The sequence below is a fragment of the Eleutherodactylus coqui genome, chromosome 10, assembly GCF_035609145.1.
Source record: "Eleutherodactylus coqui strain aEleCoq1 chromosome 10, aEleCoq1.hap1, whole genome shotgun sequence".
Lineage (NCBI taxonomy): Eukaryota > Metazoa > Chordata > Amphibia > Anura > Eleutherodactylidae > Eleutherodactylus > Eleutherodactylus coqui.
Window position 1 is genome coordinate 56,752,962 of NC_089846.1, and position 13,844 is coordinate 56,766,805.

Consider the following 13,844-nt stretch of genomic DNA (forward strand, 5'->3'; position numbering starts at 1 on the left):
CCGTTACCTAGGTAACCACAGGCTGCAAGCGGCCGGATGTTTAAATTCAAAGCGAGACTGAGCTGAGGAGACACGGAGTGGTAACAATCTGGTACAATCTGGGGCGGAGGGCTTCCTAGTGGGACTACTGCTCCCAGCCTGTCTTGGTCGCTCTGTCTCGCCGGTGACATGGCTGCCTGAGGGCTATTGTGTTGTAGCGAACGTTTACAAATCTCCCGGTGAAATGGGGGGAAAAGGCAATTTGCAGCTTTTGGGGAGGTTTTGTTTTCCCGGCGTTCACCATGCAGTAAACAGTGACTTCTGTGGGGTCTGAGCGGGTGGGGTCTGGGTTACATGGGGTCCTAGCGGGCGGGCTGTGGGTTACATGGGGTCCTAGCGGGCGGGCTGTGGGTTACATGGGGTCCTAGCGGGTGGGGTCTGGGTTACATGGGGTCCTAGCGGGCGGGCTGTGGGTTACATGGCTGACGTCTTGGCGGACATGCTCTACTCTTTGTTTACGTTCCTGGGTTATCAATATCTCATGGTTTTTTTAATTTTTTTTTTTTTACCATAAAAACCAGCAATTTTTATCCGGGTTAGGCCGCCTGCAGACGAGCGGGTCGGATCCGGTGGTGAGAATTCTCCGCCTATTAGAGGGGGAGGGGGGAGATTATATACTGCCCTATGTGTGTACTGCCAGGACATTCTAAATGTCATAATTAAATAAGAATACACTAAACTCCAACCCCTTCATAGCCCCGCCCCATATAACCAAAGCCCCGCCCATGTCCTGCCCAACCCTGGCGGGCCTTGTAAAAATGGTCTTGCTTTAAGCTGGTCCCTGGTGCCAAAAAGTTTGGGGACCACTGGTCTAAATACAGGTAGTCCCCGACTTGCGAACAGGTTCCGTTCCAGGAGCCTGTTCGCAAGTCCATTTTGTTCGCAAGTCCGACCAAATGGTAGTATGGAGCGGGATCGCGGGTGGATCCCACTCCATACAACGCTCTGACAGCGGTAATTAGAGTGTTAACAGTTCTGACGAGCGGCTCGTTGAAACTGCTGCCGCCGGGTACCTGCTGTAAGAAACAGCCTGCACCCGATGTTCAGGGGGCCCATACAGCGTCCCATGATGAGATCGCGGGACGCTGTGCGGTTGCTAGGCAGCCAGGGACCTCCTGAAAGGCCCCAGGGCTGCCTATGCAGAGTGCCCATCAAGCGCAAGGCTTGATAGGCACTCTGCATAGACAGCCCTAGGGCCTTTCAGAAGGCCTCCGGCTGCTTAGCAACCGCAGTGTCCTGCGATCTGACCGGACAGGCTTGATAGAAGCCTGCCCGCTCCCTGCACAGTATGATGTACTGCCATAGCAGAACAGATAGTTCGTGTAGCGAAATTCGTAACTGGAATGTTCGCAAGTCGGGGACTATCTGTAAGCCCTTAGTGTTTTGTTTTTTCTTTTTCCCCAAAGATATTTAATGTTATTTTGGCGTGCAATAGCTCTTTTTATTTATTTTTTTCCGTCGACGTAGTTGTGCGAGGGCTCATCTGTTTTTTTGTGGGATGTCCTGTAGTTAACGTTGGTACCAATTCAGAATACAGGCAACTTTTTTTTATTGTTTTTTTTTTCTGGGAGACGGGGTGAGTTAGTGCATTTTTGGTGTTCTTTATTTATTTAATATTTTTTTCAAACGCCGTTCACCGTGTACGGTAAATAATGCACTACTAGATCGGACTTTTACAAACGTGGCGTTACAAATGTTGTGTTTCTTTTTTTTTTTTTCCTTTAGGATTTAGAATTTTTTTTTTCATTATTATTGATATGGCAAAAGGGGTGATTAAACTTTTTTTTTTTTTTTTTTTTAACAATAAAACTTTATTGCTTTTTATATTCTTTTTGTGAGATGTCCTTTAGTTTGTTAGTACCATTTTGGAATACAGGGACCAGCGCGTACTCGCCCGCGGCTCCGGCTGTTTGATGTGCCGGCTTGCCGCAGATCGGCGGCGGGTGAGTGACATTTCAGAAATGGAGCGTGCCACGATTTGTTTGCCGTGTGAGATTTCACGCTGCCAAATCGCGGCCTTTTGCATAGAATTGCGTTTATGCATGCTTCTAGCGGTGGAAATGCAGCGGAAGACAGGGTGACCAAAAACGATGCATTTCTGGCGTTCATTATTAATTGTTTTTTTTTTTCCTGTCTTTTTTTCTCAGGTGATGTTCACTGTGCGGGGTAAATAATACATTGCTTTGGGATAAAAACTAGTGATGCTTTGATCGCTCCTACAGTATGATGTAATGCCACAGCAGTGCATCATACGGTGATCTGAAAGGCAGTCTTTCAAGCCACCCCATGGGGACGGCGTGATGGGCAGTCTAATATGGCCCTTGGGCATTTCAGTCGAGGGGACTGCCATGACACCTGTACAGCTCCCTGCAACAGCAGTATTTAAAGCGTTAATGGTGCAGATCAGCCGCACGGCTAGTGCCCGTGCTGTATGAAGAGGTCGCCCCGTTATCTCTCTTCATACATACCCCAACCCCCGTGGGACATAACTGTATATCCTATAGCAGGAAGGGGTTATTAATGAAAACTGCATTTTGGTTACTCGGGGCGTCTGCTCCATTTTTTGCTTAGCATCAATTTTTATCTTTTTTATTTTTTTTTATTTTTATACATTACATTTTTCTCTGGACCAAGAGTACCCTCTGACCAGCAGGTGTCGCTCTGCACACACTAGATTTACAATCAAGATGCTGTATATTAGTGGACTTCTGTTACTGCAGGACTATAACTCCTGGCAGTAGTCCATTCAATATTTCCACCTAGTTACAGTGAGGGGGATCCAGGAGGAGATGTTCTTGAGGCCCATGAAGTCAGCACTGTGGTCCCCACAGATTTGTGTCCTTTCTTTATCATGACCCCGCAGAGCCGCTAATGATGCCACATTCACCGCCCGATCTCCTGCAGGAAGTTCTTTTATTCCTGCGGTATTTAACAGATGATTGATTTTTTTGCGGTTCTGATAATTGATCTCCCCCCAAGCGTCTGTTGTAGGAGTTACTGCAGTATACTTACCAATACCGGTACTTGCTGACATCCGGCAGTTTCTTTACTCTTGCTGTTGATGTCATCGTGTTCTTCCGATTGTCGCTGTTGATGTGTCTCGTCATCATAACCCGTCAGTATGGGGACAGTCAGCCTATAAGGCTTGGACTCCACTGTTACTTTAACTACCGCAAAATCACTGCTATCTGTGTGCCGCCAAACTTGTATGGATGGATCGCTTTTTTTTTTTTTTTTTTTTTTTTTTTTTACCCAAAACCAGTGGTTTGGGGTGACATTGACAAAAAAGAATGGCAGGTAATATTGCCCACCTCCTTCCAACTGTGGACAAAACCTTGTCCTAGCCCCGGAGGGTCGCTTTAAGCAGACTGACTTGCTGATTCCACGTCATGGCGGAGTAATCCGTGTGATGGTTCCCTGTGTTTCTACCCCTGCTGTGTAGCAACGGCCAGAAGTCAAAGGTTTTTCACTTCTGCACAGCAGAACTGGAATTGTCTTGTTAGGCTGGGTTCACACAGGGCGGATTTCCCACGGAAGTTCCGTCTAGAATCCACCTGCGGCAGCTAATCGCGGGATTAACCAGCCATGTGGACCAGATTTCTCAGAAATCTTGTCCACACGGGACAGCGAATCCGTCGCGGCAAAGCCGGCGCTGCGGCTCCAAAACCTGTGGGTTTTGAAGCAGCGCTTTCCCGGCGGAAATCTTGCGGTTTCCCGCTGCGACCAACCCGCGAGATTTCCAACGGGAATACTCCCTGTGAGAACCCAGCCTAAAGGTACTTGGAGATGGTCTTGTATGAGCTTAGGCTACCCGGTAAGTCATTCTTAACCCCTTAAGGACATTGCCTATTTTGGGCTTAAGAACGGAACGATTTTTTGCGGATTTTCATCTCCATTTTTCAAACGCCATAACTTTTTATATTTTTCCGTTGACGCGGCCGTATGAGGTCTTGTTTTTTTCCACGGATGGAGCTCTGTGAGGGCTTATTTTCTTGCGAGACAAGCTGTAGTTTTTATTGGTACCATTTTAGGGTACATACAGCTTTTTTGATCACTTATTGCGTCTTTTTGGGGGAGGTAAAATGCTAAAAATTAGCATTTTTGCATCAGTTTTTTTTTTTACGCTTTTTGCTAGGCACGACAAGAAGCGTGTTCCTTTTATTGTATGTGTCCTTACGGACACAGCAATACCAAATATGTGAGATTAAGTTCTTATTTTTTTTTTTTTGTTTATGCTAATATGAAAAAAGCACAAGTTGTTTTTTTTGTTCTTGTTTTTCTACAACTTTTTCTTTTTGTCCCTATGAGGGACTTGCAGCATACCACCGATGATCACTATGATAAGGCATTGCAGGACTTCTCTCCTGCAATGCCTTATCGCTTCTTACAGTGATCATGGGCAGTGGTATAAAGGACGCCTGCAGGTGGCGCCCTGTTACCATGGTAACCAGCGAGAGCCTGATAACCTCACAAAGGGAGAGCGCTCCCTCTGTGAACCCTTCCCATGCTGCGATCTACGTAGACAGCGGGAAATAACAAACACCCCCCCCCCGCTGTTATATCTGGAGGCTGGCTATCAGTGACAGACGGCTCCCACTACTGGATAGCGCGAGATCTTTTCGGATCTCGCACTATCCACATGACATAGGCAGATATTGATTCCTCTGCCTTCTGATGGTTAACAGCTCATAGCCAGGGAAACGGACCACCTCTTCTATGGAAAGATATAGCAGAGGACGCTAGGATCAACCTTTGATAGTTCCTACCGGACTCCCAGACCCCCTCCAGATCAACAACCCGCTGGTCACCTAATGTCTATATCCTGTAATATCATAGCGCTCTAAAAAGACATCTAGTCCCCTCTTAAACGTCTCTATGGATTTTGCCATCACCACGTCCTCAGGCAGAGAGTTCCACAGTCTCACTGCTTTTACAGAAAAGAACCCCCTTCTGTGTTAATGATGAAACCTGCTGCTTGTAGAAGAGGTGGTTGGTTTCCCTGGTAGCAAGCAGTAAACAACCAGAGGGCAGAGAAAACAATAGGTGCAATGTCTGGATATGACGAAATTCGGAAATAAACCTCTTATGGGTGAGTGCAATGTTTTGCAATTTGAAATAGGATTCCTGAAATGGGAATACTCCTTTTAATTCTTTTAATTTGCTATGCAGATTGTGTCTATTGGAAGCAATTCTTTCATCATGAGACCGACAACCAGCGTGGGGCCCTCGAGCAGAGCGGGGCCCTCGAGCAGCCCCGCGGGGCCTTTGAGCAGCGCCTCTCATAGCAGAAAATCGAAAAATCCGAAGAGGCGGTCTGCAGCTGCTCCACAGGCTCCTCCTCAATCCCCACAGAGTAAGTAGCACCGTGATTCAACTATTACTCTTTTTGCACAGACCTCCTAACTTTTACAGAATAAAAAGACTGACAATCCGTGCATTTCTCCTATTGGCGATCTTTTCAGCCACGCCTCTGTGCCTCCCTTAAAGTAATGATGCCCCTCAAAGTGTGATTATGTATACAGCGATCTTCGCCTAGTGGCAGCTACAGGAAGCTTCATTTTCAGCTGCGCTTTGTTTCTTTTTAAGGGAGACAAGAAGCAAGGGACGATAAAGGTGAAGGTGGAGGTGAACGTGAACCACCTAGACGACAACGCCACCGCCCAGGAGCCAAGGCCTTAACTGAGATAAGGAAATATCAGAAATCTACCAAATTGCTACTGCCCAAAGCTCCTTTCGCCCGGGCGGTGAGTGGACTTGCTCTCTACGGCTGCTCCTTTCACTCTTCTATTTTCAGTGATCAGTAAGACAAATCTTTTACCATTTAATTCCTGCAGGTGAGACAAGTGTGTATGAAACATACCTGCGGCGTGCCATACCTATGGCAGAGTCAGGCCATAATGGCCCTTCAAGAGGTCAGTGTATGATTGGCTGTGCATGTACTGAATGTGTGGGCCTGCGGGAAGAGCTGCTCTGAAGACCATCAATATGTTTCTTTTTTTTTTGTGCTCCCTATTGGGTCTTATTCTGACACTTATGCCTTTTTTTGCAGTGCATTGTAATAAGGCCTGTGCCATTATAAGTGGGGGCCCAGCTGTCTGACAGCCAGATTCCAGCTCTATTGGCTGGGAGTTGAGAAACCTCTGACCCCAGCCATTTAACTCTTTGCATGCCATGGTCCATGCAACCATGGCAAACAAAAGGCTGACAAAGGGAGAGGACCGAAGCGTGCCATTGGGTTGTTATGGCATCCAAAGACTTGAAGATTGCCTATGAGGCCTAGCCATCATGATGCCAGGAGGTCACTGTGGCTTCTGATTGACTACAGAAATCGTCTGATTTCGGCACCAGAGGACAGGGATGGGGCCATGGAAGCCAAAGGCCGAATGCAGACAGCTGGTTTGGATTCTGACAGCGGGATGTGACACCCCCCCCCCCCCTTCCCCCAGCCCCCCTTTTTTTCTGTGTATACAATTGCACATAACTTGCATGTGCAAAACGACAGTAAACTGCTGTTGCACACCCAAATACGCAATGGCTGATGTGCAAAAACTCTTGTGGTTTAAAAAAAAAATCCACATAATGTAACCTACACAGTGAATGCCGTGGAAAAAATATCTAAGAGACCTGGCCAATATACCCTGTTTTCTTGAAAATAAGACTGGGTCTTATGTTACTTTTTTGCTCCCAAAGATTTCACTTTTTTACATGTATAGCTGCCTGGTCACTATTCAAATGGACTTTTTTTTTATTAACTAAACGGGGCTGAATTTTGGAGTAGGGCTTATATTTCAAGCATCTTCAAATCTTGCAAAATCATTCTGCATCTTGAAAAATCATGCTAGGGCTTATGCTTGGAGTAGGTCTTATTTTTCAGGATACTGGGGTAGTTAAGCTGTATTCCGGGCTCTTATAACTGATGAACTAGCATCTGTATAGGTCATCAGTAGTTGATAGACAAGGATCTATTGCCTAGGATCCCTGCCAATTAGCTGATTGTCTGGCCCAATATCAGTGCAGTAGGGCCAGATGTCGTCATCAGTGGTCACGGGAGAAAATGTAATAACTGGCTTCACTCTTATTGACATCAATGCACTACCTGCTCCTCATTATTGTCAGAACTGGACCAATAACAACCAGCGATGACAACATCTGACCCTACCGCACTGACAGTGGGCCAAAGGATCAGCTTACCGGTGGGATCATTGGCAGCAGACCCTTGCCAATCAACTATTGATGACTTACTCTGAGAATAGGTCATTGGTTGGTTGTACAGACCCCTTTTAATTTTGCATTCCTCAGGATAGAAAGCAATCAGTCATGTAAATCACCAAATGCTAACATTAAAAAGGTCGTCTTTCTCTGCCAAAAAAAACCCACCTTGCAGCACCTTTTGGGGGGTAGGAGGAGGGGGAAATTCTAGGAGTCTCTGAATGCGATGATAGTAAAACAAACATTTCTTGTCCTTGTTCTGATACGATTAAGCAATGTCAGCGTTCAGGCTGATCTATTACCCCCTATTTCAGTAGCAGAATCCATTGTCAGAATAGCTGCTCCTCTACAGACTACATAACATACCTTTACAGTCCCAGGAGGTTCAAGTTGTCTCATCACCTTCCATAAACCATGGTTCATAGCAAGACCTTATCTAACATAGTCCTGCCCCCGAATATCTTCATAACCACGCCGTTCTGGCCGGTCCCAGACAACTGTTCCCCTTTGCACAGAGCAGGTTACCATATACCTACTACACTCTTCTGGCTTCTCAAAGTCAAGCCCCCCATAGCATCATTAGATCTTCCAGGAGGGGGAGTATTTAGGTTGCTGTAGTTCTCGTTTTCGGCAATGCTTCAAGTATCTGCCTTTTCGCTTTCCCTGGGAGGATCATTTCTGGATGGCATATTGCTCTTTCCTTTTTGAACTGTTCTTAGTATGTTGATACTGCTCAGCGCTGGTACTGAATATTATATGTGGTTTGAGTTGCAGACATTCAGCCTAGAGGCAACCCCATTCTTCTGGGAGTCCTTCCAGCCAGCTGGATGGCACAGTAGTACCTATACTAGTAGTATCCTGAACCTTGTTCTTCTGACAATCCTTACCTTCCAGGGTACTATTGCTTCTCTAAAGAGATTCCTTCCTATCGTTCTAGTGCAATTCCCACAAGAATCCTAGCCTTTAAATTATTTTTAGTTCTGACTTTCCGACACCAGACCTCCTTATTTCATTCACTACTATAGGCCACTCGCATCAAACGGTGTCGAGTTTAATTCCACGTTACAACCCTCCTAGCTTAAATGTTTTGATGGCAGCGCTTCTGTCCCAAATGGCCCTGCCGTGGTAAGATTACGGGGTGCTGTCCAGGTATTGTGGCAGATTGAGGACTTCTGAAAGTTCCCAGTCTGCCATGATCATTTGCCTCTTAAGTATGTGCTTGTTTAATAGGCAGGCTTTTAAAATCTAGTACAATGCAATACCATAGTATTGCATTATACTCTAGAAGCAATCAGATAACCGCAAGTTAAAGATCCCTATGGAGACTAATAATATAAAAAATGTCTTTCGTTTTATTGTAAAAATCTGAAAAGGGGGTTTTTTTTTTGTTTTTTTTTTTTGTGTCAAAATGTGCCCAAATAAAATTGGAGATGCTCCATAACCCAAAGGAGGGGAAAGGCCTGGCTTGACCTAATCCTATGGCATACTTTCTAGCTGCACAGATGCAAAATCTTAGGAGGTGGGAGACAGAAGAACAAGAAGCTAGCTTTCAAATCCTTAAACTATTTTGATGGAATGCGTTTACTAGAAGCCCTGGAAAGAAATGATTTTAAACTTAATGCCTGCACCTTCCTTGCGCTCACTCATGCATAAAACATGGTGACTAGGGACACGGAGGGGATCTTGGGATGTACACAGTATACCCCAATATGGGATACTGCATGGCTACCAGAGCTTAGCAAACTAACAGGATTTGATGGGTGAAAAAGGAAATGCAGAGAGCGGCTCTCCCAGATACTGATGGAGACGGACATTGACAACTTTACCAATACTTACAGCTCAGGCAGGCTTATCATAGTCTGTGGCCAGAGATAAAAATGTCCCCCTTTTGTTGTGGCTGACAATATTAGTACATCTTCCACCACCGTGGGGGTAATATCTACGATGTATGAATAACTACAAAGAAAACTACATTTACAAAACCCACTGACCATCAAAAAGAAATGGGAAGCAGATTGTCCAGCCCATTGTGGATTCTAGTTATGACCTCTAAACTATCGTTGCATAGGCTGTCACAACTACATCTATTACAGAGTATATCGCACTCCAACGTTCCCGCATGACCTAGGAGTAAGGGATAACCCGCTATGTATAGATCCAAAGAGTGGGGTTAATACACATGATGTGGAGATGCCCCAAACTAAGCAGATATTGGATAGATGTGCACTCATTAGTCAACACCGTATACAAAGTAAATCTGGATCTCTCCCCACTAGGGTGCATACTCGGTTACATGAGTGATCTGCCGATTAGCGGAGCAAGTAGTGCTGATCAGGTTGCTCTGTGGCAAAGAAACTGATAGCCCAACATTGGCTGGATGAAATGCCCCCCACAGTGGGAGAGTTTAAAACTAAAGTGAATGGCCTTTTACCCTGCGGAAAAGGGATATATCTCAAAAGAAACGCTGGCCACAAATATGACAAGATACGGGGGAAAATGGCTGAGTACAACTGGAGTAGCAAGCTGGAGACTTGGGCCTCATGTCCACTAGGAAATTCGGGCCTGCGTGGATTCTCCATGCAGAATCCCACAGCCGGTCCGTCCTTTCCCGCGGACATGTGAAAATTGATTCTACTTACCTGTCTGGACCCTGCAGCTTCTTGTCTGTTGCAGATGGATTTTTGTTTTTTTCTCTGCCCTGCGGATGTGCTTGGCATGCCAGCAGCGCCCGTGCATCATGGACTTTTTTCTTTTTTTTTTTGAACTCCTGTTCTCCCACGCTCCCGCGGCAGAGCAGAAATTCAGGTGCGGGTGTACCACAGATCCGGACTGCTTCCATAGGCTTCAATGGAAGCCTGCAGGAGACCCGCAGAAAATGGAACCTGCTGCGGGTGACTTCTCCACACATGCGATCTGCGCGGCAGGGAAAAACAACATCCGCAGGTATTTACTTACCTGCGGGTGTCCAATGCATCCCTATGGGCGCAGATCACGCGTGCGGGACACCCGCACGGATTTTGTAATTCTAATTGTCCAGTGGACATGAGGCCTAACTGTTACCAACTAGCCTATAGCGATGTCCCAGCCTAGGAGTGAGAGCTGTGGAGGTGCAAGCTTAACCCCTTAAGGACCAAGCTGTTTTGTACCTTAAGGACCAGACACTTTTTAGCGATTTTACCCATGTGGCGGTTATACTGCTCCCTTTTTTTTTTTTTCCTTTAGCTACCAAAATAATTTTTGCTACGCCTTTTTTTTTTTTTTTTTTTTTTCCATGACATGTAGGACTATTTTTTTTTTTTTTTTTTTAATATCTTTTTCACTGACTCTTTTTTTCCGTTTTTTAGTTTTATTTGGGGGGTAAAATGCTAAAAAAAAAAAAATTATTTTTTTTAACATTTATAGTTTTTTTAAAAATTATTTTTATATTTACACTAAAATAAAGTATGGAAATGGGTTTCTATTTATTTCGGATGTTTTGATATATAGTATGTACGGTTTTGGTTTACAGGGCGCATACGGCGACTGTTTTTGCTGGCGTCTGCTTTGTGTTATTCTCTTTCTTATGTATGTAGTGTTTTATTCTGTTTTCTTGTTTTACTTATTTATGTAATTGTGTTTTTTACTATCTATGTCCCCCATGACCTCATATAAGACCTCTGGGGGACATTCACTTTTTTTTTTTTTTTACTTTAGGGGAAAGCAACCCCTGTGGCGACATTAGTCACCTGCAGAGCTGCCAGGGTCTAAGTCTGACCCTCCAGCTCTGCATAGCAGGGAATCCTGGGAGGTCACATGACCCCCCCCCCCCCCCCCCCCCCCCCCTTCTGTACTTGATGGAGCTCTACAGGCCGGCTACCCTTGTTCTGTGGAAGAAGGGATCACACCACAGAATACCAGACTCTTCATCTAAGGACATTATGTATAGACTGAAATAACTCCTCTAATATGTTTGATGCATATAGTGTTACATGCCGATGTAACTGTTGGGAATGCAGGGGGGGGGCGGAGGTGGGAAGGGGGGGGGGGAATGTAAGTTTATGTTAAGAATGAGTGTCAAAACACTCAATACAAATTATTGAATTTAAAGAAGAAAAAAAAAACAAAGCTAGGTCATAAAAGGAAGGGCCTCAGTGGGGGATCCTGTCTACTAGTCATATGGCTTAGCTGGACATAGGCAGGATGCATCCTAAGGTCCCAGAGGCAGGCCCAGTTCATTTAAGCTGTGTAGGGATCTAGAGAGGAATCGGTCACTGTAGGAAGGACTAATTGCTCTTCTGTCTTTCTGTATCCACAGGCTTCTGAGGCCTATCTTGTAATGCTTCTACAAGATGCCAACCTCTGCAGCATTCATGCTAAGAGAGCAACGCTCTTCCCAGTTGATATGCAACTAGCACAGAAAATCCGTGGCATCACTGATGGCGAGGGATAGACCCTCGGCCGACTCCATCAATGACCACATGGGAATAGTTTTAAATTCCACAAGATTGTTCTTATTGTTACAAGAATGTTATAACTTCTGTTATGTTCAAGTTGTAGTCTGGAAAGTGAAAGATCTCAGTGCCCTGACATTGTGCCGACCTGCGGGGTCTGAGACAAACAGCTGATCACCTAGGTGCAGCCACACCACATCTGCTACGTCTTAACGCACCCTTATGGCTCCTTCATGTGAGCACATGCACAATTGTGCGCTCCATATCTGTGCGCTTACAACAGCTTTTTTGAGCATGGCTGTATATTTCAACCCTCCCCCCACCCCCACACACTTTTTTTGTTTGTTTTGTGTGTTTATCTCACGATGCGGGAAGGTTGCTCTTGTGAAATCCCAAATATACGTCCCTCACTGAGATAATCATTGGTAGTGGTTGTAATAAAACCACATGGTGGCGCTGCTGCGCTCAACCACTAGAGCCACCTCTGACTGGCTGAGGGGGAATTCCTGACTATTGATTTCATGCCGTTTTGTTTGGTAATGTCTTGTTTTTATATTTGCATTTTATTCAAAGAAATGTTTTATTCTGTTAATAAAAGCTAAAAGTTTTTATAACTTTATTTAATGTGGTGATTGTCTCCTGCTTATAGTTTTATCTCCACTCAATTAGGACAGTTAGCTGTAAGGTGGTCTGAGATCCACCTAGTAGCTTATGAGTGTTTCAGCTTGTGCTATGTCCATCCCTCATGCTTCACACTGCAGCTCTGCTTGTTCACATTGACTGAAGCTCAGTAGGAAGTTGGTACATAGAGAACAGATTTCTGTTGCAGTTAGGACAGGATGATTACACAGTGCAAGCTGTTTTTATACTGGCCGATTAGTTGCCCAAATCACTCAAATGAGCAGCTATAGGTGACTGTTTGTCCGTGTATATGCTGCCCCTGACTGGCACCGGCCGGGGTCTACGCTGGCCCCTGACTGGCACCGGCCGGGGTCTACGCTGGCCCCTGACTGGCACCGGCCGGGGTCTACGCTGGCCCCTGACTGGCACCGGCCGGGGTCTACGCTGGCCCCTGACTGGCACCGAGTGAGTGAGGAGTCCTTGTGTATTCTCTAGTCGTTGTTTTTCAGATCACTAAAGCTGGATGACTGGGCGACTTCTTGCTCATTGTAAGCACCACAGAAGTTTAAAGGGGTTGTCCCGCGGCAGCAAGTGGGTCTATACACTTCTGTATGGCCATATTAATGCACTTTGTAATGTACATTGTGCATTAATTATGAGCCATACAGAAGTTATCAAAAGTTTTTCACTTACCTGTTCCGTTGCTGGCGTCCTTGTCTCCATGGTTGCCGTCTAATTTTCGCCGTCTAATGGCCAAATTAGCCGCGCTTGCGCAGTCTGGGTCTTCTTATCTTCTCAATGGGGCTCCGTGTAGCTCCGCCCCGTCACGTGCCGATTCCAGCCAATCAGGAGGCTTGAATCGGCAATGGACAGCACAGAAGAGCTGCGGTCCACGGAGGGAGAAGATGCTGGCGGCCATCTTTAGGTCCCTGCATCGGGGTTGTCTCGCGCCGAACGGGGGGGGGGGGGGGGGGTTTGGAAAAAATAAACCCGTTTCGGCGCGGGACAACCCCTTTAAGTGTCAGCAGAAGAATGTGTCATGATGCTGCCTTCCAATAGGTGGCGCTGCAGAGGTATTCTTTTAACAGGTGTTGCCCAGTCAGCAAACTGCAGCTTCATACAATGCTGGTGCTCCAACTATTATCCGAATGCACAGCTCGCCAGTTCCAGTGCCATTGGGTCTAGGAAATGCACAAAAGCAAGAGTCCAGTGGGTAAAAGAGCATAAATTGGGTCACTAAGTAGTGGAAAAACATCGCCTGGTGAGATGAATCAAGGTTTCTGTTGTACCGTGCTGCTGGGAGGTTAGAATTTGGCACAAGCAGCATGAATTTGACTCCCTTTCTGTCAGCTGATCAGGACCTGACAATTCCATCTACCTTGTGGCGCCTAAAATAAACTTCCTGTCCACATGGGCCAATATTTCAGCAAAATGCCTTCAACACCTAGTGGAATCTACGCAACAAAGAACTGCGCGGTTCTGAAGACCAACAAGCTTCTAGATAGCGTCTCTAATAAAGTGTCTGTTTAGTGTAATATACAACAC

At 45.7% G+C, this 13,844-nt stretch overlaps 2 protein-coding genes across 5 annotated transcripts in view; both read left to right on the forward strand.

Annotated features, from left to right (window-relative positions):
• LOC136580462 (histone H3-like centromeric protein A) lies at window positions 1-12,297 on the forward strand. Of its 4 annotated transcripts, none has more exons than XM_066581048.1 (5): window positions 1-80; window positions 5,209-5,392; window positions 5,626-5,783; window positions 5,874-5,951; window positions 11,543-12,297. In XM_066581048.1, exons 2-5 carry the CDS (start codon window positions 5,239-5,241, stop codon window positions 11,675-11,677), a joined length of 525 nt encoding a protein of 174 aa, XP_066437145.1. In that variant the 5' UTR covers window positions 1-80; window positions 5,209-5,238; the 3' UTR covers window positions 11,678-12,297. The 4 variants fall into 4 exon arrangements, with proteins under 4 accessions (XP_066437145.1, XP_066437142.1, XP_066437143.1 ...); XM_066581045.1 differs by having other exon boundaries at window positions 27-91; XM_066581046.1 differs by lacking the exon at window positions 1-80 and adding an exon at window positions 98-218.
• Window positions 12,200-13,844, forward strand: part of CYP21A2 (cytochrome P450 family 21 subfamily A member 2) — a 21,781-nt gene continuing 20,136 nt past the window's right edge. Inside the window, exon 1 of the mRNA XM_066582044.1 lies at window positions 12,200-12,214. Coding sequence (XP_066438141.1) covers window positions 12,200-12,214 — 15 coding nt within the window. The remainder of the gene's footprint in view (window positions 12,215-13,844) is intronic.